The sequence below is a fragment of the Callithrix jacchus genome, chromosome 13 (assembly GCF_049354715.1).
Source record: "Callithrix jacchus isolate 240 chromosome 13, calJac240_pri, whole genome shotgun sequence".
In the NCBI taxonomy this organism is placed as follows: Eukaryota; Metazoa; Chordata; class Mammalia; order Primates; family Cebidae; genus Callithrix; species Callithrix jacchus.
Window position 1 is genome coordinate 92937734 of NC_133514.1, and position 25526 is coordinate 92963259.

Here is a 25526-nt window from a genome sequence, read left to right on the forward strand (position 1 = left end):
TGGTGACAATTCCTCCTTCATCTGGAAATTCATGGGCTTGATAAACTATCAATAGTGTTTCTAGAAGATGGTAATGTCATTTCATCCTACAGAGATAGTTTATTATAAGTTACAACAAAAGAAAATGTAAAAACCAAAATGTTCTGCAAAATATTGTTTTATTAATTATGAGAAATTATACAGTGCTCTTACTTTTTAATATTTTTATGACATTAGAGGAAACCTACTTCTCAATAAGGATCCCAAACAAGAAAAGCTGGACTTGCTGTTGCCTCTAGTCCATTATCTCAAAACATGGGTGGGCTGCTTGCCTCTCTATGACAGAAAGGAGGATGTATGTGCCACTCCAACTTTTTAATCCAATAAAGGAAGCCATATGAGCAAAAGGTTGAGGAACCATGATGCTATTATTTAACATTATCTAGTATTATTTAGTATTATCTATTATTCAGTAAGCCATGATTGTGCCATTGTAATCCAGCCTGGGTGACAGAGCAAGCTGCTGTCTCAAAAAAAAAAAAAAAAAAAAAAAAAAAAGATTTTCCCTAATACGTTTATAACCCATAAATTCAATTTAATCTCAATTAAAATTTCCAATGGCTCTTTCATGAAGTTAACAAGAACAGGGCCTTTCCCTACTAGATATCCAGTCTTAGAACAGACAAAGCAATGGAAATGTTGTAGGGCATTTTGAAGGGAGAAAACAAAAGATGAAAGATGGCCTTTATGCTGGGAAGAATGGAAGTAAGGTTCATACACACAATGGAATATTATTCAGCTTTTTAAAAAAGAAGTTCTGACACAGGCTACAACATAAGGTGGACGAATCTTGAGAATATTATATGAAGTAAAATAAGCCAGTCATGAAAGGACAAATATTTATAATTCCACTTATGAGGTACCTAGAATCATCAAATTCATTGAGACAAAATACATTTGTGGTTGTCAGGGGATGGGAGAATCAGGAGTTATTGTTTACTGGGCACAGAATTTCCATGTGTGATGATCGAAAAAGTTCTGTAGGTAAATAGTGGTGATATTTGTACAACAATGTGAATATACTTAATGCCAGTGAACTATATGCTAAAAAAGGGTTAAGATAGTAAAGTTTATGTAATATGTATTTTATCACAATTTAAAATTTTAAAAAATATAATAGGAAAACATTAACTGAAGTTAAGGCAACATTTATTTAATTTCCTTATAATCATATTATCTAAGGCAGAAGTAGTGGTTACTTGGCAAGAATACAATTTCTTTTAATGTCTTCTAGAGTTGAATTTTAGTTCAGAAATACATATTTCACTAGTAAAAATCTGAGAGAACATACTTCTAGCATGGGCTCTTATTCATGATAAATGCATTTTTGTGTCACCATGACTTGATGAAACTCGATCACTGTTTCAATGGCAGGGCATGGCCAGTTGTGGCAGCTGCTCTGAAGGTCACCTGTTTTACTGTGGCCTGGCCAAGCAGAGTAACAGTGGGTCAGAGTGAGCTCATTGGTCTCTTTAGGCTGTGTTCTGAATGATGACAGCGATACCTTGGCCACCTCCAATGCAAGCTGATCCAATGGCATACTTTCCACCTCGACGCCTGAGAAAGAAAGCAGTGACTAAAATCTATTCTAATAAAAAATTAATTAACTAAATAGAACTAATAACAATCATATTTGCACTATTCATTCTTATTCAGCTCATCTGCTCAATCTTTTCCCTGGTCCTCAATATTGGTTTATAATTACAACATGGAAAGCTAAAAATTTATCAATCATCCAAAAAAAAAAAAAAAAAAAAAGAAAACACAGAAAAGAGAGGCACTCTAAAAAGGAGATGAATGGATTTAGGTTTCGAGGACCTGAAACACATATATAAGCTTGCATGTGTTATGGGAAAGGAGTGAGAAGAGGAGGTATATTGATAAACAGAAGAAGCTGGGAAAGAAGAACATTCAGCTCCTTTGATTTATATGGTGTGACAGCCTCACGGCACCTTAGAAGATACGTAATTAATAAAGTTTATCCCTATGAAAGGGCAGATAATTTAGAAACGATTCATGTCCCTGTCATAAAAATTAGACTCTTTTAATGTACTCCTCACTCCTAAGATGATGACTGAGAAAATTATCCAGGAATTATTTTTGTATGTGTCAATCACTCATTTCAACTCAATGAATTATTAAGTGAAATAAGAGTCGCATTTCCCCTGGCCTAACAGGGAGTCAGAGTTTTATTTTTTCAGCCTGACTTACTTGGTTTTGTTTGCAATTTTTCTGCAGAGCAGAATGTTCCAAAAATACGTAGTACCAGAAGGAGGAGCTCTTCCATCAAAACTAAAATGTACCAAACACACACAGAAAGCTCCTCCTGGAAGCTGAAAATAAAAACAGCTCAGACCAAGTTTCATAAATGATGGCATCTAGATCAGTACTCAGTACTTTTATTTTTTCCAAAATAAATTTATTTTACTCCTCTAACTGGCACTAAAATACAAGTGCCATAAGAACCAGGGCCTCATCATCTGCTCATGCAGTGAACACATGCTGAGTGGCCACACAGTGCACAGAGACTGGACACATAGATGAAGAGCTTGGTTCCTACGTGCAGAGCCACTAACAGCTAACTCTGACTCATCTGTAAGACCAGATGGAAAGCACTGCCCAAGTAGCTTGTTCCTGGTAAGAGCCAGTGCAGGAGACACAAAGGAGAATGAAAAATGCTGGATTGTTCTGGGGAATCCTAAATCCATGCATTTCTATAAAGAACTGCAAATCTGAAATGCAGCTATTTCTAGCAAGTACCTTAATTCATGAACCAGGTGTGCAGTAATTCTTGATCCAGATCCTCCCAGTGGGTGACCCAAAGCAATGGCTCCTCCATTCACATTGGTTTTACTTGGATCAAGATCCAAACTCTTCTCAACAGCCAAGTACTGGGGAGCAAAAGCTTCATTCACCTTAAAACAAAAAGTAAAACACTAACAAGGTCCAGTCCTATCAATAGCAGACTCTGCTATTTCTTCCTATTTAAATTACCTCACAAAGTTATTTTATCTTCAATTATTCCATATAAAGCTATCAGGTTTGAAATTGGTATATTTAGTAAATAATACTTTTAGTCAAATGCATCCCTTAGAGGAAATTCTCAGTAATCTCATAAATGGACACATACTAGATGCAGTAGGATACTGTAGCAAGCCCACAGGTTTTAGAACTAGATGGATGGTTCAAATATTGGCTATATCATTTGTTAGTGTGGGACCTTGTATATATTCTTTAAATTCACATTTCTGCATATGAAAATGTGACTGTGGTATCATGCTAAGGGTCACTGTCAAGGTTAAGTAAAAGCATGGGTATTAAGTGTCCAGTGTATTCCTGAAACATGGCAAGTTCTCAGTAAGTGGCTGCCATTATTATTATTATTATTATTATTATTATTATTATTATGCAGTACCTGGAGCTATCCTTCCAAGAAGCTGACACACAACCAAGGATAAACCTTCAAAGCCACATACATACATAAAGGGAATGGTTAGTTACTATGTTGAAATGTGGCATAACTGGAAAGTATCATATTATATTATACTTACCCAAACTGGCAATTACCTTACTTTAAGTTTATAGTACCGTATTATCTTAATTCAGGAATTTTATAGATAAGGAAATTCATTCTAAGGTAACTTTTGCAGAGTTGGGATAAAATTCAGTCTTGTACTCTTTCCTACTATACCTTGTGGTCTCTCAAGATGGTGCCTCATTTGTGCTTAGATCCACCATTATCTTTCTATTCTATACTTGAGGCTCTGAACTGTGATCTACTAAAAGTGGAAGAGATTTAAGGATAAACCATTTGTCTGAAATCATGGTTTCGTGGGTGAGAGACTGTCATAGAGAGGAAATCACACCTGTGCCTACCCCTTCTCTATCAAGTTAAATAGACACATTTCCTTTGTTCTGTTAGTTATTTCCCAATGCCAAGCAGCACATGCTTAATCACCTAAAATTTTCAAATACTCAAAGTGTGGAACATAAACAGTCATCTTTAAGTGTTGTTTCCACCTCTTCTTTTAATTATGCTAAATGCTTAAGACATTTTAGTTGTAATACTAACATTCGGAAAAAGATCACTCTATCAATAAATTTAAGTTCCAGTGTCAAAAATTATAGGTATTTCCCAAATCAAGCTACAACTATGGTATAAAAGCCACAGATACATTTAAGGGAGGAGGCTCTATTTGGGGAGAAGGGCAAAAAACTTGTAGATTTGGCACTAGATACTGCTTTTCTATTATGTCAATTATTTTACATATATTTTTTCAGTTTAATATATAAAATTAAAGCCATTTTCTTTCACCTTATATAATATTCAACAGGCATGTTAATAGTCTAAAATATAACCAATTTTTATAAAGTACTAGGAAATTTCCAGGAATTTATACTTTAGTAGGGGAAATCAGGCAGTTTGAATATTCAAATATAAATAAAGGATTTTAACTAGGTAGGGAAAAGCACCAACGCAAAGCATCTCATGAAGCTAATATTCATTTAGATGTACATCATTTGGAAAGGCTAACTACAATGAAATGCAAAGACTGATAAGAGACCAAATTAAAGCCATTTATGCTACAAAAATATGTGGTTTATTTGTGTTGTAAAAAAAGAACACTTACCTCTACCAAATCCATGTCCTTAAGACTCAGTCCTGCTTTCTTCAGTGCTCCATTGATAGCAGGGACAGGACCTATAAATAAATAAAAATCTTCTATAAAAATATAGAAATAAATGTCATTTTATATTTATGTATCAAGCTTCTCCTTTCCAACTAAGGAGGAAATGTGGCAGTTATTAGTAGCCACAAATCTTACTACCTTGACAGCTCCTATTAAATGAGGTGACAATAAAGAGGAAGAAAAAGGGGCCAGGCACGGTGTCTCATGCCTGTAATCTCAGCATTTTGGGAGGCTGATGTAGGAGGATCACTTGAGGCCAGGAGTTCAAGACCAGCCTGGGCAAACAGCAAGACCCTGTCTTTAAAAAAGAAAATAAAAATAAAATGTAACCAAGGTGAAAAGCTATTTATACATTCAAATTGCAGATGGCAGAATTACACGAAAAGTTCTACCATAAATGGCTTTAAGATTTCAAACAGCCAAAGTAGTCATATATGGGATTTTACAGGCAGTTATATTAATAGATTATAACTGATATCAAAGAGCAAGGCAGACTGAGTGGTTTCCTGGGATCCAAGTCATATGCATTCATAGTACAGAAGTTACTGTGGCTACACTCTGAATTTTCAGGTCCATTTGGATAAAAGTCAAGAAATAGCAGCAGTATAGTATCTTCACATGGGCACAGAGAGATGGGAAACTATGAGGCACTTCAGGGAAGGTTTTTTTTTTATTGCATTTTGGGTTTTGGGGTACATGTGAAGAACATGCAAGATAGTTGCATAGGTACACACGTGGCAGTGTGATTTGCTGCCTTCCTCCCATTCACCTATATCTGGCATTTCTCCCCATGCTATCTCTCCCCAACTCCCCACCCCTCCGCTGTCCCTCCCCTATTCCCCCCAACAGACCCCAGTGTGTAGTGCTCCCCTCCCTTTGTCCATGCGTTCTCATTGTTCAACACCCACCTATGAGTGAGAACATGCGGTATTTCATTTTCTGTTCTTGTGTCAGTTTGCTGAGAATGATGCTCTCCAGATTCATCCATGTCCCTACAAAGGACACAAACTCATTGTTTCTGATTGCTGCATAATATTCCATGGTGTATATGTGCCACATTTTCCCTGTCCAGTCTATCATCGGTGGGCATTTGCGTTGGTTCCAGGTCTTTGCTATTGTAAACAGTGCTGCAATGAACATGCGTGTGCATGTGTCTTTATAGTAGAATGATTTATAATCATTTGGATATATACCCAATAATGGGATTGCTGGGTCAAATGGAATTTCTATTTCTAAGTCCTTGAGGAATTGCCACACTGTCTTCCACAATGGTGGAACTAATTTACACTCCTACCAGCAGTGTAAAACTGCTCCTTTTTCTCCACATCCTCTCCAGCATCTGTTGTCTCCAGATTTTTTAATGATCGCCATTCTAACTGGCGTGAGATGGTTATCTCAATGTGGTTTTGATTTGCATTTCTCTAATGACCAGTGATGATCATTTTTTCATATGTTTGTTGGCCTCTTGTATGTCTTCTTTTGTAAAGTGTCTGTTCATATCCTTTGCCCACTTTTGAATGGGCTTGTTTGTTTTGTTCTTGTAAATCTGTTTTAGTCCTTTGTAAATTCTGGATATCAGCCCTTTGTCAGATTGGGTAAACTGCAAAACTGTTTTTCCATTCTGTTGGTTGCCGATTCACTTTAGTGACTGTTTCTTTTGCCATGCAGAAGCTGTGGAGTTTGCTTAGGTCCCATTTGTCTATTTTGGCTTTTGCTGCCAATGCTTTTGGTGTTTTAGTCATGAAGTCCTTGCCTACTCCTATGTCCTGGATGGTTTTGCCTAGATTTTCTTCTAGGGTTTTTATGGTGTTAGGTCTTATGTTTAAGTCTTTAATCCATGTGGAGTTAATTTTAGTGTAAGGTGTCAGGAAGGGGTCCAGTTTCTGCTTTCTGCACATAGCTAGCCAGTTTTCCCAACACCATTTATTAAGCAGGGAATCCTTTCCCCATTGCTTGTTTTTGTCAGGTTTGTCAAAGATCAGATGGTTGTAGATATGTTATGTTGCCTCTGAGGCCTCTGTTCTGTTCCATTGGTCTATATCTCTGTTTTGGTACCAGTACCATGCTGTTTTGATTATTATAGCCTTGTTGTATAGTTTGAAGTCCGATAGTGTGATGTCTGGTGTTCTGGTTTGGGGTGTTTTCCTCCTTTTTGTGCTGGTTTCTTCCCATCTTTGTGGATTTATCCACCTGTTGTCTTTGTAGTTGCCGATTTTCATATTGGGTCTCTGAGTGGGAAGTCCAGTTGAAGATGAGGTTATTTCTGTTTCTTATTTTTCCTTCTAACAGTCTGGCCCCTCTGCTGTAGGACTACAGAGGTCCACTCCAGGCTCTGCTTGCCTGGGGATCACCTGCAGCAGCTGCGGAACGGTTCGGGTTGCTACCAGTTTCTTCTTCTGCTATCTTTGTCCCAGAATGATGTCTGCCAAATGTCAGTCTGATCAGTCCTTTGTGAGGTGACTCTTTGGATATACGGGGGTCAGGGAGCTGCTTAAGGAGACAGTATGTCCTTTATAGGAGCTCAAGTGCTGAGCTGTGAGCTCTGTTGTTCAGAGCTGCTGGGCAGGTATGTTTAAGTCTGCTGCAGCAGAACTCATAAACCCCTCTTTTTTTACCCAGGCGCTCTGTCCCGGGGAGTTAGGGCTTTATTTATGGGTTTCCGTTGTGCTGCTGCCTTTTTTTTCAGGGCTGCCCTGCCCAGCAAGGAGGCAGCCTAGTCACTGTCTGCCTGCAGAGGCTTTGCTGAGCTGCTGTGGGCTTTACTGTACTGCCACGTGGACTTCCCAGCGGTCCTGTTTATATGGGTGTGGTTAGAACTGCCTTGGCAATGGTGGCCTACCTCTATAATGGCAGACTCTCTCTGTAGTGGCGGGTTGCCTCGGCAACAGCGGGCTGCCTCAGCAATGGCGGACTACCTCCGTAGGGGTGGAGTGCCTCAGTAATGATGGACGCCCCTCCCGCTCAGAGCTGGACCATCCCAGGTTCAGCTGTGCTTGCCATGAAACTCTCAACCCAGGGCATTTCCAATTGCTGGGGTTTTTTTTGTGTGGTGGGGGTGGGACCCGCCGAGCCTGATCACCTGGCTCCCTGCCTGAGAGCCTTTTTTTTTTTTAAATGTTGAATGGTTGACTCTCTCCCAGGTGTTCCAGTCGCCTGTTGAGAAGGCGCCGGGCTCTGTGTGATTTCCCATGTGGCGACCCACTGCACCGGCTGAAACAATGGTGCTGCCTGAGAATCTCCTGGCCTGGCTCCCTGTTTCTGTCCCCTGTTTAATCAGATGAGTGGGCGACTGCCTTCCTGGAGCTCCAATTGCCAGCTTAAAAGGGAACCAGACCAGTGTATTTTGTACGGAGATCCGCCACACTGGGGTGCTGGCAAAATAGCCGCGCCGGCCAAAACAGCCGCGCTGGCGACCTGTGGGGCTCCTCCGCCTGGGGAATCTCCTGGCCTGTGGGCAATAGATATCAACCTGGAAATGTGGTGTCCACTCACCGCATTCATTGGGAGCTGCAATCCTGAGCTGCTCCTAAACTGCCTCTTGGATCCTCTCCGGGAAAGTTTTATGCAGTAAGGCGATGTTTACAACTCCAAGTGTAGGCAGAAAATTTAAAACATAATTCCTAACTTAAGAAATGCAACTCCATCTTACAAGATTTCTGAAATAAACTGTAGCTCCCAAGTTTCTGATAATCTACTAATGAGAGTTTAATATTGCTCAGAATTTAAGTAAATCAGTATTTTTTCCCAAAACATAAAAAATTTGGCTAGAGAAGATGATCTACTTCTCTTCTTGTTCTTGAAGAATGAAACTGCCAAAAATGTCTACAAAGAATATCTGGTATGTTCTGTTGAATGCAAGTAGTCAAATATTCTGCATCAAGTTTCACAAGCATTTTACCTTATAAAATGGAAAATCAGTCTTTACAAGAAAGGCATAATGAAATCTAATATTCATTTATTTTGTCACACAGAATGCTTTTTGAACAACAAATCATGTGCTTATTGATTAGGACTATCCAGTTACTGCATTTCAATTTAAAGTGCCAGTTCCATGTGGCTACCAATTTACTACAGGATGCAATTCCAGATTCTCTTTGTCTAAAGCATAAAAATGTGAAAATGAGATGAGTAGTCAATAGTAAATCATCCGTCATCCAGCCTGGTCAGGGTACAAAGTAGCCAACAGTGGTGACAGACACATAAAAGGAAGGGTGGACGATGTTCAGACCATTATACATACTTCCTTATTTGCAGAAACAATACAGCAAGCATGACTCAGTATGTTCACTTTAACTCAGAATCAACTGTAACACTATGCTAGACCATAACTTGATTTTTAAAGGACTCTTCCCAGACCACTCTGTTATTTACTGGGATGAGGAAGGTTTAGTATTCTTGTTAGGAAAAGGAGACCTTATTTCTAGTCTGGTTCCTGCCACTAACAGCTGTGTGACTTTGTGCATCTCTCTGGTCATCAAGCTACTCATCAGTAGTACTCTGAATTGGTTTTCAAACTTTTTCTCTTTTAGCATCAGAATTCCTTCTGCATATGAAGCCAAATAATAGATAATGCCAGAACTGCTCCAGCTGAAGAGGCTCAAAATTCCACCCACCCACCTCCACCATTGCCACCCCTGAAGAGTTCCAGGGAGTGCTGTCTTTATATAGTTGTGTACTTCCTCAGAACCATTACTATTCTCTTTAAGTCATGGCTTCCCCGTTTTTCTTGATCTGCAGCTATTCTGCAGGGCTAAGGATTGCTATCCATTATGTAACCACAGAACTGAGGAACCAATATTCTTATAAGTTAGATATAGTTAGCTATAATTCCCATTACTCAATAACTTATTCTCCCTGCTTATTCATCTGGGATGCTTCAAGTAGTTACCTTGTTTAATCCCATCATTACACATAAGTGACAGCCAGGCTTCTAGGTGAAGGGGGCATCTGATACTGTGGGACACTTAGAACACACAGCTCTGTTCAAGCCCTCAGGAAAAATGACAGTCCTACCACAGTGGCATTCATTGTACTTTAGGACAAATATTCAAGCCCAGGAACAGAAGGAAGGAAAACAACACTTTCTTTGCTCACTGACTATGCTAATCTATCAGAACCTATTAAATATGAAAAAGAAGTATAAAATAACTAACCTATGTCACATAAATTTGTTTGATCATCAAAAACATCTAACTGTATGGAAAAAAAAACAAAAACAAAAACAATCTGCTCTTGGGTCAGGGGTGCTGGCTCTGCCTGTAAGCCCAGCCACTTTGGGAGGCTGAAGTGGGTGGATCACCTGATGTCAGGAGTTTGTGACCAGCCTGGCCAACATGGAGAAACCCATTTCTACTAAAAATACCAAAATTAGCCAGGCATGGTGGCAGGCACCTATAATCCCAGCTACTGGGGAGGCTGAGGCAGGAGAATCACTTGAACCCGGGAGGTGGAGGTTGCAGTGAGCCGAGATTGTGCCACTGTACTCCAGCCTGGGTGACAGAGCAAGACTCTGTCTTGAAAAAAAAAACAACCAAAAACAACAAAAAAAAAACCCCTCTGCTCTTGGGCTCCACTCTGGACCTACTGACACAAAATCTAAGGGTGTGTGGTTGTGAGTGGATTTTGACAATCATCTGGGGTTGGGAACCAGTGCTCTAGATATCAAAATAATAAATGCCATAATATCTTGCAGTTCTTGCTGACATAAATTTGAATAGTGGCATATATTGAAAGATGACAAGATATGAGCATGCCAGCTTTCTTTCTTAGGAATTCTGTACAGAGATATGTCTTCTCTGAGGGACATGGCAGCAAATATGGTTGAGTTTTAATCCCAAATCAGCATAGGTGGTTATTGTTTGAGTAGGACCTGTGGACTTACACTGAAGGATCTCTGAGACGGCAGGTCAGTAACAGGCTATCCTCCTCCTCTCTTGGAATCCACCTCAGAAAACAATTTAGTTACTCAAGGTGGCACGTGCCTGTAATCCCAGCTACTCCGGAGGCTGAGGCAGGAGAATTGCCTGAACCCAGGAGGCAGAGATTGCAGTGAGCTGAGATCGCGCCATTGCACTCCAGCCTGGGTAACAAGAGCAAAACGCCGTCTCAAAAAAAAAAAAAAAAAGGGCTAAGCTGATAGAAAAACACTTGGACCTATAAACAATCTGAAATTTATACCCTAGGACAGGCTTTTCCTTAGAGTGGGAGGTTATAGGTGGGAGAGCTCAAAGCTACTAAGCACCAAATTTTATTTTTCCAAGTGAGGCACTTAATTTGTTCCCTGTTTCCCCAGAGAATAATGACAGGAACTATTAAAATTCAGCATCATGCATGGTTCCTAGTGTATCCAGCAAAAAGCTCTTTGTTCTACTTCCAAACCAAGTATTTTAAGCCAAAACTATACAGGTTTATAGAGTTCCAAATTTTCTCCAGCTAGTACTTTAATAATCTAAATAATTATTTATAATTCTTTATTTTGCTAATACCTGAGCAAAAGGAATATTACTTTGACTTCCTGAGACTATGCATTTAACTTGCAGTGAAGAGAGCACTTGAATTCAGAGACTTGGATTCATACCCTGGCTGTCACTGATTTGGAACCTTACAAGACAACCTCCCTAAGCCTCAATTTCCTCATTCACAAAGATGTCTTCCTTACTGGAGACATGGGAAGACTGAATGAGGTACTTGGATTGTGTGTAAAACAACCAGCAAGATGCTGCAGTACCACCTTCTCCATACAGCCTTCTCCATTTCGCCCCAAGACTTCTCCTATCTCATAATTTCTTTTGTCAGAATCATGTAATTCTGTTATTTTCTGTGTTTTGATTTCTAAAATCTCAAAGGAACAATAAGATATGATTACTGTGTGTTGATTTTTTTAAATCTCAAATATGATTACTGCCTACTTGGAGTCTACACAGTCTTGGTTTTTCTATTGTGTCTAGGACAGTTCTTCATAAAGATTTTTTGTTTAAACTGATTACTCATCTTCTTTTCTCCACAGGTGACCTTGGTTTGGCCACCTTTTCAGAAGATTTATCTCCAGAAATATTATAGAACCAGTTTGTTCTACTACAAACTTACCAATACCCATGATAGAGGGATCACATCCAGCTACGAAGTAGCCCACGATTCTTGCCAGTGGTGTGAAGTTATGTTTCTTAACAGCATTTTCACTAGCTATGATAACAGCTCCAGCACCATCAGCTATCCCCTTGAAAATAAAAATACTAGATTATCTAAAAGCTAAAATAATGGAGTAGTATTACTATTGGAGTAGTATTAGGAATATGGCAGTACATAGGAAGCCACTGCACAATGTGGGATACAATTAGAACTCCATCTGTAGATGAAGGAGATATTTAAAGACACAGAATACAACTTTACTAAATGAAAAGGAAAAGGGTGTCAAGGAAAAACTTTTATCTAGATGTGAGTAGATGTAAGAAGAAATCTGATGAACTGTATGCATGAGGAAAAAAAGCTTGAAAGCCAAATAATAAACCAGATAGATTTCTTTTCAACGTTCTGAAAAAAACTAAGAAATCAGAAGAGTGTTATATAAATATGAAAAGATTTTGTGTGGGACTGTGAAAAACCAAATTAATTGAATATGAACACTATTAGTTTAAGCTAAACACTAAAGACTGGCATAAAAAGTATTTACAAGATACTTCATGGTTATTTTGTGTTGACCACATCAGGAAGAATTCAAGCTAATCTGTGGGGATACCAACCGATGCATTCCCTGCAGTGACAGTTCCATCCTTCTTGAAGACTGGAGGAAGTTTCTGTAACTGCTCCAGGGTTGTTTGGGGCCGAGCATGCTCATCTACCTCCATTATCTGTTTTCCTTTCTTTGTCTTCACTTCAATTGATGCCATTTCATTATTAAAGAAGCCAGCATCATTAGCTAAAATAGTAGAAAGACTATCATAAGAATAAAAAAAAGAAACATGAAAATAAACATTCTTCAATTTAATTTCTGATCTACCCTTTCCTCACAGTCTGCTTTAATTTGAGTCTTTATTATTTACTTACACAACTTACCTTCCCTATTGGAGGATTTACAATACCATCATGTGTTTCTATAGATGCATGTTACATCTTTTAATAATTGTATTTTAATTTTTTTAACCACAATTTTTTTGATGAGGCACTGCTAAAACTGTTAGCAGCATTTGTCTCTTAGCTATAGACGTAATGGCACCAAATGGATTTAATGCCCCTTTTAAACTTGTTTTGGTGAGATGCTTAATTAAAAAGTTACCAAGAAGTCTATGCCACAAAGTACTCTAACTGAAACTTAATAGTGATAGGCAACCTGAAGAAATTATGAGAGCGATCACTAATACAATTATAAGTAAAACATCTTACCTATTTTGACCTCCACTGACTGGAATGTACTGTAGTAATCTACAGCTTCAGAAATAGGGTAATACCCACCTTAATTTTGCTATCACTTTATAATTGGCAAAATACTGTCCTTATATACCCTTATTTGGTTTTAAAACAACCTTATTAGGTAAACAGGGAAGGCAAATATTGTTCTCTCTATTTTACAGAGGTTCAGTGAATAAATGATTTGACTGAGCTTGATAACTTGTGTACGGTAGAGCTAGAAATATAACTGATAACTCTTGACTTCTAGACCAATCCTCTTCCACTATGAACATATAACTAAAAAGCACAGATGAGTTGGATGGCATCAGCTCTATTCCACTTATCCTTCTGAAATGCTAAGATGGATTTTATTCACACTGCTTCAAGCATTTAATATTCCTAAATAAGAGTTTCCACTTGCTTTAACAGTTTAATTTTTAAAATATCACATTTCTTCAACTTGCTGCACTGATAAAACAACTGCTATCATGTTGCCTGTTTTTGGACTGGCTCTGTAGCAACCTGCTGTGCTACACCAGGGCACTCTAGAGTCTTGGACTAGTTCTAAGTCTGAGTCAGGTGCAATGATTCTTTTTTTTTTTTTTTGAGACAGAGTTTCGCTCTTGTCATCCAGGCTGGAGTGCAATGGCGTGATCTCGGCTCACCGCAACCTCCGCCTCCTGGGTTCAGGCAATTCTCCTGCCTCAGCCTCCCGAGTAGCTGGGATTACAGGCACGCGCCACCATGCCCAGCTAATTTTTTTTTTTATATTTTTAGTAGAGATGGGGTTTCACCATGTTGACCAGGATGGTCTCGATCTCTTGACCTCGTGATCCACCTGCCTCGGCCTCCCAAAGTGCTGGGACTACAGGCGTGAGCCACCACGCCCGGCCAAAAGAGAAATTTCTAGTTAATTTTGCAATAATTAATAAAGTAGCTGATCATCTAAAAACAAAGGAATAATGAAAAGATGATGTAAAAATTCTTAAAGGTATGATTTGTAAATATTATATAACCATAATAGAAATGATGAAAATATTTCCTATATTCTATAAATATTGATATTTTCCAGTTTCACTCACCAGCTTTCCATCTCTGCTGCGACTGCAGAGCATATTTGTCACATTCTTCTCTGCTTATTTTGTGTTTCACAGCAAGGTTCTCTGCAGTAATTGCCATGGGGAGTTTTATATGCTGATCTGTTAATCCTACCCACAAATAATCTTCCAGCTAAAGACATTAACAAAGTGATTTGTTAAGGCATTACCTTTAAAAAGTAATATGTTATAATTTCTTTATATAATCAACACTTCCAATAAACAAAATTAAGACTTTCTCATAAACATTTACTATTACTATTCTTATTCAGTTCTGGGATTTTTTTTTTTAGATGCAATGTTTTGAAAACATTCAATGTCACACAATAAAATGCACATATTCTCTGCCCCTCTCTAAATGTGGGGGTCTAAGGACAGCCAACAGGACTAGATGTGTATGGTGAGATCACAGAAATTGTTTTACCATAAAAAATTAAAGCCTCAAGGTCATATTTTGTAGAAAACCTGACAAGGAGTCTTCATGCAATGTTTTCTTGTAACCACCTTTGTAAACCAGCTCTGAGCTCTTCAATAAAGAGTATATCTGTGTTTCTTTTTCATCCTGTGCCTCAGTGACAGGAATAGTTCATTCTAACGGTACTATGCGGCTGAAAAGAACTTGGGACAGGCTCCCAGAGTTACAGAAAGGTTATTAATTATTATTTAAGTAGAGTCTTCGGTAAGCGTGCCCCATTTTGCTGCCTCATCAACGTTTGACTCACTGACTTGTCTTTGTAAAGGATTTCTCCAATGTGTTTGGTGGCTAAAATACTCATAGATTCTCTTTTCCTTTCAACTTCCAAAAAGGCCAGGTGAGAAACTGGGTGAACAGTGTAAGTCAAATATTACTATTGAAAATGCTAAAAAATATAAAATGTCAGTAACCCTTTCACATGGGAATGAGAAGAAAACTTAATTTCATTCTCAAGTTGTAAGCTCTCAAAGATAAAAGATCAGTATTTGTTTCATTTGGGACAATATAATCTGTATTCAAAGATAAAGTTTTCTGTGAAGAATAGGAAATCTATTCTGAGATTGAGAAACAAAATTTAATTACTCAGATGACTAACTTTAAGTAGATTACTTCACTCTTTTGCCCATCTTTTTTTTTTTTTTTTTGAGACAGAGTTTCGCTGTTGTTACCCAGAGTGCAATAGCACGATCTCGGCTCACCGCAACCTCTGCCTTCTGGGTTCAAGCAATTCTCCTGCCTCAGCCTCCCGAGTAGCTGGGACTACAAGCATCCACCACCATGCCCAGCTAATTTTTGTATTTTTTTAGTAGAGACGGGGTTTCACCTTGTTGACCAGGAGGGTCTCGATCTCTTGACCTCGTGATCCACCCGCCTCGGCTTCCCAAAGTGCTGGGATTATAGGTGTGAGCCACCGCGCCCGGCCTTTGCCCATCTTTTTAATCCACTTCTTCCCTTCCTCCATCACTCCCATGCCTATGGCCCCTTACACAGGATAATTACACTTCTAAAGTTCTGCTGAGATAGAATCTAGTTTCATATGGTTAAAATGTCAAAACCAACAACCAAAATAGAGTTTTGAAATAGTTTACAAGTCGGGTGTGGTGGCTGACACCTGTAATTCAAGCACTTTGGAGGTCAAGGCGGGAGGATCACCTGAGGTCGGGAGTTCAAGACCAGCCTGACCAACATGGTGAAACCCTGTCTTTAAAAAAAAAAAAAAAAGAGTTTACAAACTTCAGATCATTCAAATCTTGCCAATCCTCATCAAAAAAACTGGTTTCAAAATTAGTTTTCTCTCCCATAAAAGGTATGCTATTAAAATTACTTACATAATGCTAATAAGAACTAATTACTTAAAGTTTTTATGGTTCCAACCTTGATATCTGATCCAAGCTTGGTTCCAAAACGCACACTTCTGACACAGTAGGGAGCTTGGCTCATGCTTTCAGTTCCTGCACATAAAACAACTTCAGCTTCTTTCACACAAATTTCCTATTTAAAAACAAACAACAATAAAAACTCCTTTTACCATACCCAAACAATGTATTAAGAAACATACTGATTTTACAAATTAGTGGTGATTCTAACAAATATTTTGCCCTAGCTTACAGTGTTTCAAAAGGAAATGCTGAAGTATCCATTACCAAGATATAGGGGGAGAAAACTAAAAGGTTTCAGTCATGTTTGCCTGAGTAACAGACCCTACCTACATTTGGCTAAGAATATTAATTCTTAACACAATATAAATCTTGAAAATTAGCAGAGATATTAAGGTCTGACATAAATGTACAACAGATAATAAAGGATAAACCCTTTAAAAAGGCAAAAGAAGCACTTTGGGAGGCCAAGGTGGGCGTATTACAAGGTCAAGAGATCGAGACCATCCTGGCCAACATGGTGAAACCCTGTCTCTATTAAAAAAATACAAAAATTAGCTGGGCCTGGTGGTACACGCCCTGTAGTCCCAGCTACTCGGGAGGCTGAGGCAGAATTGCTTGAACCCCTGAGGCAGAGGTTGCAGTGAGGTGAGATCCTGCCACTGCACTCCAGGCTGGTGCCTGGTGACAGAGCCAACTCTGTCTCAAAAAATAAAAAATAAAAATAGGCAAAAGAAAAATGTATCCCATTAATAAATATATATCCCAGAGATTTACAAGAACTAGTTCAATCTAGATGGCTCACAAAAAGGAAGTCATTTCATTCTTCTAGCACTTGCCACCATTTGCCTTTCTCAGAAAAGCAGCAAAAAATGAGCTTCTAAGAACCCAATAGTTCTTAAAATTATTACTAGGAAAACTGAGGTCACTATTCAAGATATATTGTTATAGAAAAAAATTAATGTGAAAACAGTTTATTCATTAAAATATACCTCTGGCTCTTACTTTGTAATAAAATGAAGACTTTTACAAATAAAATTGGATTTCCCTGTACTCTCTTCCCCTGTGCTCAAAGAAACAAATATATTTAACCAACCATCCTTTAAAAAGGTCAAACTAAGTTTGTACTTCTACTAACATCATCATTCACTTCCTTTGCAATAAAACACATTTCCTTATCTCCTAAATTCTTGAGCTCTCCTGCTTGCCTCAGTCTTTATTCAGTGCCTCAACAGGTAACTCTCACAGACCTGGGTTCAAATTCTATGACTCAGAAACCTCAATGGCTTTAATAATCAGTTTCCTTGTTTGTAAAATGGGAATACTAACAAGTTCTTGGTTCACATGATGGCTGTAAGATTAAATGAGATATTGAATGTAAATCTAGCAGGGTGCCTAGATTTACAAAGAAGCACTCAGAAACAATGATGAATATACTAACTTTAAAAAACATTGTAGGAGGGCCAGGCGCAGAGGCTCCCACCTGTAATCCCAGCACTTTGGGAGGCCAAAGTGGGTGGATCATTTGAGGTCAGGAGTTCCAGACAAGCCTGACCAAAATGGAGAAACCCCATCTCTACTAAAAATACAAAATTAGCAGGGCATGGTGGCACATGCCTGTAATCTCAACTACTCAGAAGGCTGAGGCAGGAGAATCGCTTGAATCTGGGAGGTGGTGGAGGTTGCAGTGAGCCGAGATCACACCAGTGCACTCCAGCATAGGCAACAAGAGTAAAACTCCGCCTCAAAAAATAAATAAATATTAGTAAAGTATGTGTAAAACTTACCATTTTAACCATTTTTAAGTATACAGTTCAGTGGCATTAAATGTATTCATACTGTGATGCAACCATCCATCTCAGAACCATCCGTCTCCAGAATGCTTTTCATCTTGCAAAACAAACTCCATATCCATTAAACACTAACTTTCCCTCACCAGCCGCTGGAAACACCATTCTACTTTCTGTCTCTATGAATTTGACTACTCTAGGTATCTCAAAGAAGTAGAAACATAAAAGTATTTGTTCTTTTGTGACAGGCCTATTCCGCTTTCAGGTTCATTATTAGCTTTTTTTTTTTTTCCCCCAGAGATAGGGTCTCACTCTGTTGCCCATGGCTGGAATGTAGTGGTATGATTATGGTTCATGTGACCTCCAGAGCTCAAGCAATCCTCCCAGCTCAGCCTCCCAAGTAGCTGGGACTACAGATATGTACCACCACACCCAGCTAATTAAAAAATTTTTTTTTGTAGAGATGAGGTCTCACTATATTCTCAGGCTAGTCTCAAATTCCTGGGCTCAAGTGATCCTCCTTCTTAGCTTTTAAGAAACTATTTTCTTCCCGTGTATATTTTTTCTAAGAAAAATCAATTATTGACTTCTAATCAGCATTATAAGATGACTAAAGTGCTAGGACATTTCTTCTAGTATCTACTAACATATTTTCAGAGAATTAAAAAAAAATATTGTCCATACCTGACATCCATTCACAATGGACTGAAAACCAGAACCACAGAGCCTATTAATTGTGAGAGCTGGGATCTCCTTTGGGATTCCCACACGTAAACCAACATGCCTTGCCAAATATGGAGCATCTGAAGAACTCTGAACAGAGAAAGAAAAGAAAAATAATTTCCTCTATAAATCTAGGAATTAAAAATAAGCATAAAATGACATGGAAATGTTGGCAATCTATCAAAAATGATAAACTATGTGGCTCTAAGCTAGGACAAAATGCATCTTAGTACAATATACCTAATATGTGTTTATGATCTGAATAAAAACTATAATTTAGTCAATTGGGTTTTTTTTCTATTTTTTTATTGTGGTAAAATACACATAAAATTTACCACTGTAACCATTTTTAAGTGTATATAGTTGAATGGTATTACTTAAACACATTAATAATGTTGTGTAACCACGGTCAACTGGTTTTCAAATATATTAAAGATGACTGCTTCTTAGAGAAATCCCATTAAGTCCTTAATATAAGACAGAAATTTATAACAGAGTTGTTTAAAAATGGAATAGGCTATCCTAAAGTAGTATGCTCCTTAATAGAGGAAGTATCTGGGGCTGTGGTTCTCAACCTTGGTTGCAGGCTGGAATAACCTAGGCGGCTTTATTAACACACTCATGTTCAAGTTCCTAAGCAAATCAATTAAACTGGAAAGGCAAAACCAGTGGAGCCTGGGCATCAGTAGTCTTAAAAAGCATCCTAAGTAATTCTAATGTAAAACAGGCTGAGGACTGTATACTGTATACTAAGACAGATGAATGACTGGTCAGGAGAGTAACAGGTAGGACTAGACCACCACTCACCAAACTTTAAATGCATACCAGGGCATCTTGTTATAACAAAATATAGGTTCTGAATCAACAGGTCTAGGTCTGCCTGAGATTCTGCATTTCTAACCATTTCGCAGGTGACTAACAACCATTTTGCAAGTTGTTAGTCAAGGACCACACTTTGAGTAAAAAAAATGAGTTAAAAAAAACCCCAATAATAACTAAAAACATTAACAGCCTGTATTGTAGCAAGAGCAAAAGCATAGTTGACAAAATATAAAAAATTGGTTCATCAAGGTACAGGATTTTAGGATGTTCATTGTGCTATTCTTTTAACTTCTGTGTAGGTTTCAAGATTTTCAAAATAAAATTCAACAAATGCGGCACATTTATAAGTTAAGCGTTTTGAATACAGATGGAATTGGGAGGAACTCAGTATAACATCCATTAATCCACTAATTAAATGTTTCATTTGTCGACTGAGATGAAATTATCTTATTTTACAAAATAATATCATTAAAAAATTAATGGCTAATGGATATTCTTTTGCCAAGGTTTGTCAAATAATACATCACATCATATCAACAGAATAAAAAATGTACATGATCATCTCAGTCAACACAGAAAAGCATTTGACAAAATCCAACACCATTTCATGACAAAAACACTGAACAAACTAGGAACAGATGGCAACTTTCTCAATCTGACAAAGGGAATCTATAAAAAACCCACAGCTATCATCATATGTAAAGGTGAAAGGCCACATGCTTTCTCCCTATAATCAGGAATAAGACAAAGATATCCATTTCTTGTAATTCTATTCAACACTGGAGATTCTAGCCAGGGCAATTAGGGAAGAAAAAGAAAAAAAAGTAATCCAGATTGAATTTCATTGTTTCCTAAGAATAAAGTAAAACTCATTTGTTCCAAGTGATATTTAATAATATTAAACTCAATTAGAAAACCAGCTTTGTGGTATTTGTCAAATGTTATTAGACGCGTATTCTGTTCTCTCTTAATAAAGGCCTAACTCAAAATATTTATCTGTTAAGCACTTAACATCCTTACAAGAAAACTCTATCATGGCCTGACAGAAAACTTAGTGCAAGACTGTCTTTAGGATCACAGACACAAACACAATGAAACTGATACTATTTTTAGTGACTTTGTGTTACAAAGTTTGAGAGAATCCATGCTGGGAAAAAACAGAATTGTAAAAGAAAAAACCTCCTTTAAAATACACTCTAGAAAACACAAACCCCAAAAGTAACCCATTTCTTTTGAATCTGTTCTAACGTCTTCTTAGGTCAGAGGTAAAAGTTACAAGATTAAAAAAAAGATAATATAAAAAATTCTTTATGAAAATATTGTAGGTTCAAGAGATTAACTGCAAAGAAAAAGGTCCCTGCTTTTTCTGGGTGTGAAGATACCCAGTGGCAAGATGAACAGAATAAAGTTCAAATTCAAGGCCTAGTGATTTCTATGTCCATTGTCATTCTCTTTCCTTTAGCAATGATCACCTCACTGACACCTTTAAATAGAGATATCATAAATATGTTTGTGTAGATAGATATATAAGGGGTGTGTGTGTGTGTGTATCTTACCTCTTTCAATAGATTATTACCTTCTTTTGGTCCACCTTGGGTATCATAGCACCTACAATAGCCTCTAACTAGGTATCCAATAAATGTTTGTATACTTTAAAGGAATTCTGAACTTTCAATTACCTTCATATGAATGATTGATTTTGTACATCACACATAGCAAGACGGAGGGTAAAGAAGGATCTTATTTCTTACAACAAACACTGATCAAGCTCCTACAATGTGTAAGAAAATTTGGGGAGGTGTGCTGTATTGCTTGTGTTTACTAAGGTGCCATATAGAGAAAAGTAACTTCACGTAAGCCAAGGAAGTCAATCTGCTGCACTGAAATACATCCCAAGTCAGACAGACAGACAGTTTCCAGAACATATGATGCTTTGAATTATGTATGCCATTGATTCTGGAGTCAGAGAATTACTCAAATTTGTAATCTGAGTAATTTGTAACTAAAGTATGTAACTATTATTAACTTATAACAGAGTTGTTTAATGATATGTTAAGGAATTATTTTTAGAATCTGATCAAAGAAGCAATAGGAGTGAACCCCTTCCTTTACCCTACTAACCTGCAAGACATTGCCTACAATCACACTGTCAACAGTTTCAGGTGAGACTTTGCCCGCAGACAACGCAGCCTTGGTGGCAAATTCAGACAAGTCAGTAGCAGTAAAGTCTTTCAGAAGACCTCCGTAAGCTCCAAAGGGTGTTCGCTTAGCAGCAATGACAAACACACCTATTGCAACAAGGGGAGATTTATAAATAATCACAGATTAGTAAATACCTCTAAATGCTTCAAATAATCTCACTGTGAAACCTTATACAATTTTAAATTAGGTCATGGATATTTCTGTCATGCAGTAATACCTAGAACAAGTCACATCCATGGAAGTAGAGTCTTAAGGATTGCCAGTTTGATCATTACCTACATGCAGGTACCAAGAACTGCACTGCATGCTGTGATGTAAAGCCATTCTGGTTAGACAACTTTCTTGTTCTCTGATGCTTCACAATGCTAGAAACATTTGTTGAGAACTAAAATCCTTCTATGTGCTGGAGTATATTGCCTATTATTAGAATAAAAGAATCTTCAAAGGTGCCTCAGGGTTGCCTAAGGTCAACCATTCCCCCTATACGAACGACCTCTAAAAATTCCTGACAAAAAATTCTCTCTAAACCTCTGCCAGAAAACTTTCAGTAAGGCAGCATATGCTACTGCATGAAGCATTGTGTCCATCAGCAGACAACATAAACTAATGATATTGTGCTAACCTACCCTGGGTTAGCCAGACAGACTCCATCTTGAACTATGCCTCACCCCTCCTGCCACTCCTCCATTAAGTGCATACCTGGGTCTTGCTACTGTGCTGGGTCATGCTGTACTTAGAACTATAGAAACATATAACCTTTATAACCATAGCCTGCTTGGCAAGCCCACTTGCCATTGTGAATGCCCACCCTTGATTGATTATATGACAAGTACCAAATACCCCCTTGGTAACCAGCAATCATGGGAACCACTTGTGCATACCCTCCTTGAAAATCAACAATCATGAGAACCTCCTGCCTCCTGGTTATCAGCCTCCTTATCTAACTTGCTTGCTCTGCTTCTGTAAACTCTGCTCCAGCTAGGTTTCCCCTCCCCTACCTTAAGCAAGGTATAAAAAGGAATCCAGCTCCTCCCTTGGGGCAGAGAGAACTGTGAGCATTAGCCGTCTCTCCGCCACCCGCTTATGAATAAAGGACTCATGATTCAAACTCAGAGCATGGCGCTGTTCCATCTAACTTGTCTGGGTATAACAATATTTCTTTATTCTGACTCAGCTTACCAAGTCTTTCATTCATCAATTCTAGTTCTATCCAAAAGCACCAAGACAGATGGAGATGTACTTTCTAGAATATATGCTGCTTTGAATTTGATTTATATACACCACCGTATCTAGAGTCACAGGATCACTCAAGTTACAGACTTCAAATAACCTGAACTATTTTCTTTTACTCTTAGAAATGGGCAAAACAGGTTACCTTCTACAGGTGTATCCCCCACCTCCAGTGTCTGAAGTCAGCTAACCTTTAAGTCCCCAGACCCATCTCAGGTAAATAAAAGGCATTTTTTCAATAGTTCTTTATTTGACATTAATTCTGACTGCTTTCCGCTAAAGACATTGTAATTTGCCAACATCCTATTCAAATGTGTCCCTTAGAATATAAAGAAATAGCATGCATTTTATCTAAGCACAAAGAATACAGAGGAATTATCTATACATCTATTAATGCAAACTAAGATTATAAACGTACAGCAACACTATTAGTTAACTCAGTGTCCTTGTACAAATAAATAAAAATCACCCCTTCCCAATCACCTACTGCCATCTGCCAAAAAAACACTTGTGACTCTACAAATCTATAATAATTATGATGTAAGTGGTACCCACTCATCATCATTACAGCTGTACAGTGCAAAACAGGCTTATCAGTAAGTAGCATCAGTTACAGCCATTTCATCATACTGACACTCATAAGGGCTACTAAATACTAGATATTTTATCACTTTCCATACAAAATCTAATCTTCCCAACAACTCTGCAAGTTAAATATTACAGCTAACAGAGAGGGGACACTTATGCAATAGACTTTTTTTGCATATACTAACTTTATTCTCTCTAAAACAATCTAAGCTCACATTTCCACATCTTGTCATTATGGGACTTTTGTCAATGGGTATATGCTAAGATACTGACCTACAAATGAGACTATTCAAGCATTATACCACTATTGGTATCTAAGAATAATCTTACAGTTTATGTCTATGAGCTCTTTCATCAAACCAAACCTAGCCTAAAATATTTCTATTTCAACCTCTCTTTTAATTCCTACTTAGAGAAATTTATAGTCTAAAGGAATATTAGGAGCAACATACATAACTATAATTTACAACAGATTCACTCCATTCTTTACAGATAAAATATTCAGATAGTTACAAAAGGCCATAAATACTAGTCTGGTGCATTACAAATGTTTTGTTCTGGTAAATGGGTTATTTCGTACCATGATGCCGTCCCGAATCTTTTCAAGTTTCCTCTCATCCTCCTTCCTGAACAGTCTCTGCCTTTTTTTTTATATCAGTGTTTTCTTTTTTTGAGACAAGGTCTTGCTCTGTGCCCAGGCTAGAGTGCAGTGGTATGGTGACAGCTCACTGCAGCCTCGACCTCTGCAGCCTCAACCTCCCCAACTCAAGTGATCCCCTTGCCTCAGCCTCCCAAGTAGGTAGGACTATAGCTGTGTGCCACCACACCTGGCTAATGTTTACTTTTTTATTTATTTATTTTTTTGGTAGAGATGGGGTCTTGCTGTATTTCCCAGGCTGGTCTTGAACTCCTGGGCTCAAACAATCCTCCCACCTTGAGCTTTCAAACTGCTAGGATTACAGGCATGGGCTACTGCACCTAGCCTATTAGTGCTTGTTTTATTTCATTCTTCTCCCCTTTCCATACCTTCTTCCTAATGTCATTAGTTCTGCTTCTGGTCATGGCCTACTATGCTCCTATCCGACCAACCCTCCAACAGATAACAATGGAAAACTCCAGACAATCTATAAGAACAACTACTACCTGAAGGTCTTGGAAATGAACAAAACTAGACAGATAAGGAGAAGAGTTGATACTTGCAGGAAGGGAACTCAACAGGGTAAGTGCCCAATTTATTTATAGCAACTAACCTGAAGGCTAACAATCCATGATGCATGGAATGGCTGGAACTCAGAAACTCATAGTCTCATTGGCTTGAAGAATCAGATAATAAAGTTCATGGTAAGCACAGCCACTGCAAAGTGAGCAAGAATCTGGGAAAGGGGAGCACCACAGAGGGACAGTCCAAATTTCACATATAAACTCTGCCCAAATATTTGGCTGACTGTTTAACCATTCATGTGTAGGTCAGACCACAAGCACCTAAGCCAAGCCTAAAATAACTGAACTTAGATTTAAGCTGCTGCCCACTATAATGGGAAACACAGTTTATCATGGGGGTGCAAGGGAGTTAACTGCCTACAAAAAATAAATAGCCAAACAATCAATAAGTCAATTATGACTGCAGGATTATAACAGAATCCAGTCTCCATAATATTTCATATGCAATGTCCACAACACAACTTAAAATTAACCCACATATGAGGAAACAAAAAAATATGACTCATTTTCAAGAAAAAAGACAACAGAGACTAACCCCAAGAAGACCCAGATGCTGAAATTAACAGACAAGGATTTTAAAACCACTATCTATTATAACTGTGCTCAAGGATGTAGAGGAAAATATGCTCCTAATAAAACAGGACATCTCAGCAAATAAATATATCCCATAAAAATCCAAAATGGAAATTCTAAAACTGAAAAATACCTGAAATAAAAAATTCCCTGGATGGGCTTAACAGCAGAATAGAAATGAAGAGAGAAAATTCTAGCACTTTGAAGATAGATAAACAGAAATTATCCAATCTGAAGAACAGATGAAAAAAAAAAAAGATTGAAAAACAAAGACAGAACCTTGAGGTCTGACAAAGGCAGAAAGGTAATTCAAT

General features: G+C 38.0%; 1 protein-coding gene and 1 long non-coding RNA gene across 5 annotated transcripts in view; one reads left to right on the plus strand and one right to left on the minus strand.

Annotated features, from left to right (window-relative positions):
• Window positions 1-11833, plus strand: part of LOC128929483 (uncharacterized) — a 56600-nt gene extending 44767 nt beyond the window's left edge. The window contains exon 3 of the long non-coding RNA XR_008476069.2: window positions 11737-11833. This is a non-coding gene — a long non-coding RNA (uncharacterized LOC128929483). The remainder of the gene's footprint in view (window positions 1-11736) is intronic.
• Window positions 1172-25526, minus strand: part of ACAA2 (acetyl-CoA acyltransferase 2) — a 29328-nt gene continuing 4973 nt past the window's right edge. For 2 of the 4 annotated variants that reach the window (XM_078348124.1, XM_078348123.1), the window contains exons 2-11: window positions 21520-21686; window positions 18538-18666; window positions 16062-16178; window positions 14198-14345; window positions 12470-12645; window positions 11817-11946; window positions 5639-5722; window positions 4671-4741; window positions 2800-2954; window positions 1172-1596 (exon numbers count right to left, since the gene is read on the minus strand). In XM_078348124.1, the coding sequence (XP_078204250.1) occupies window positions 1512-1596; window positions 2800-2954; window positions 4671-4741; window positions 5639-5722; window positions 11817-11946; window positions 12470-12645; window positions 14198-14345; window positions 16062-16178; window positions 18538-18666; window positions 21520-21686 (1262 nt within the window). In that variant the 3' untranslated portion in view covers window positions 1172-1511. The remainder of the gene's footprint in view (window positions 1597-2799; window positions 2955-4670; window positions 4742-5638; window positions 5723-11816; window positions 11947-12469; window positions 12646-14197; window positions 14346-16061; window positions 16179-18537; window positions 18667-21519; window positions 21687-25526) is intronic. The other 2 variants (XM_078348125.1, XM_002807501.7) reach the window with 1 other exon arrangement.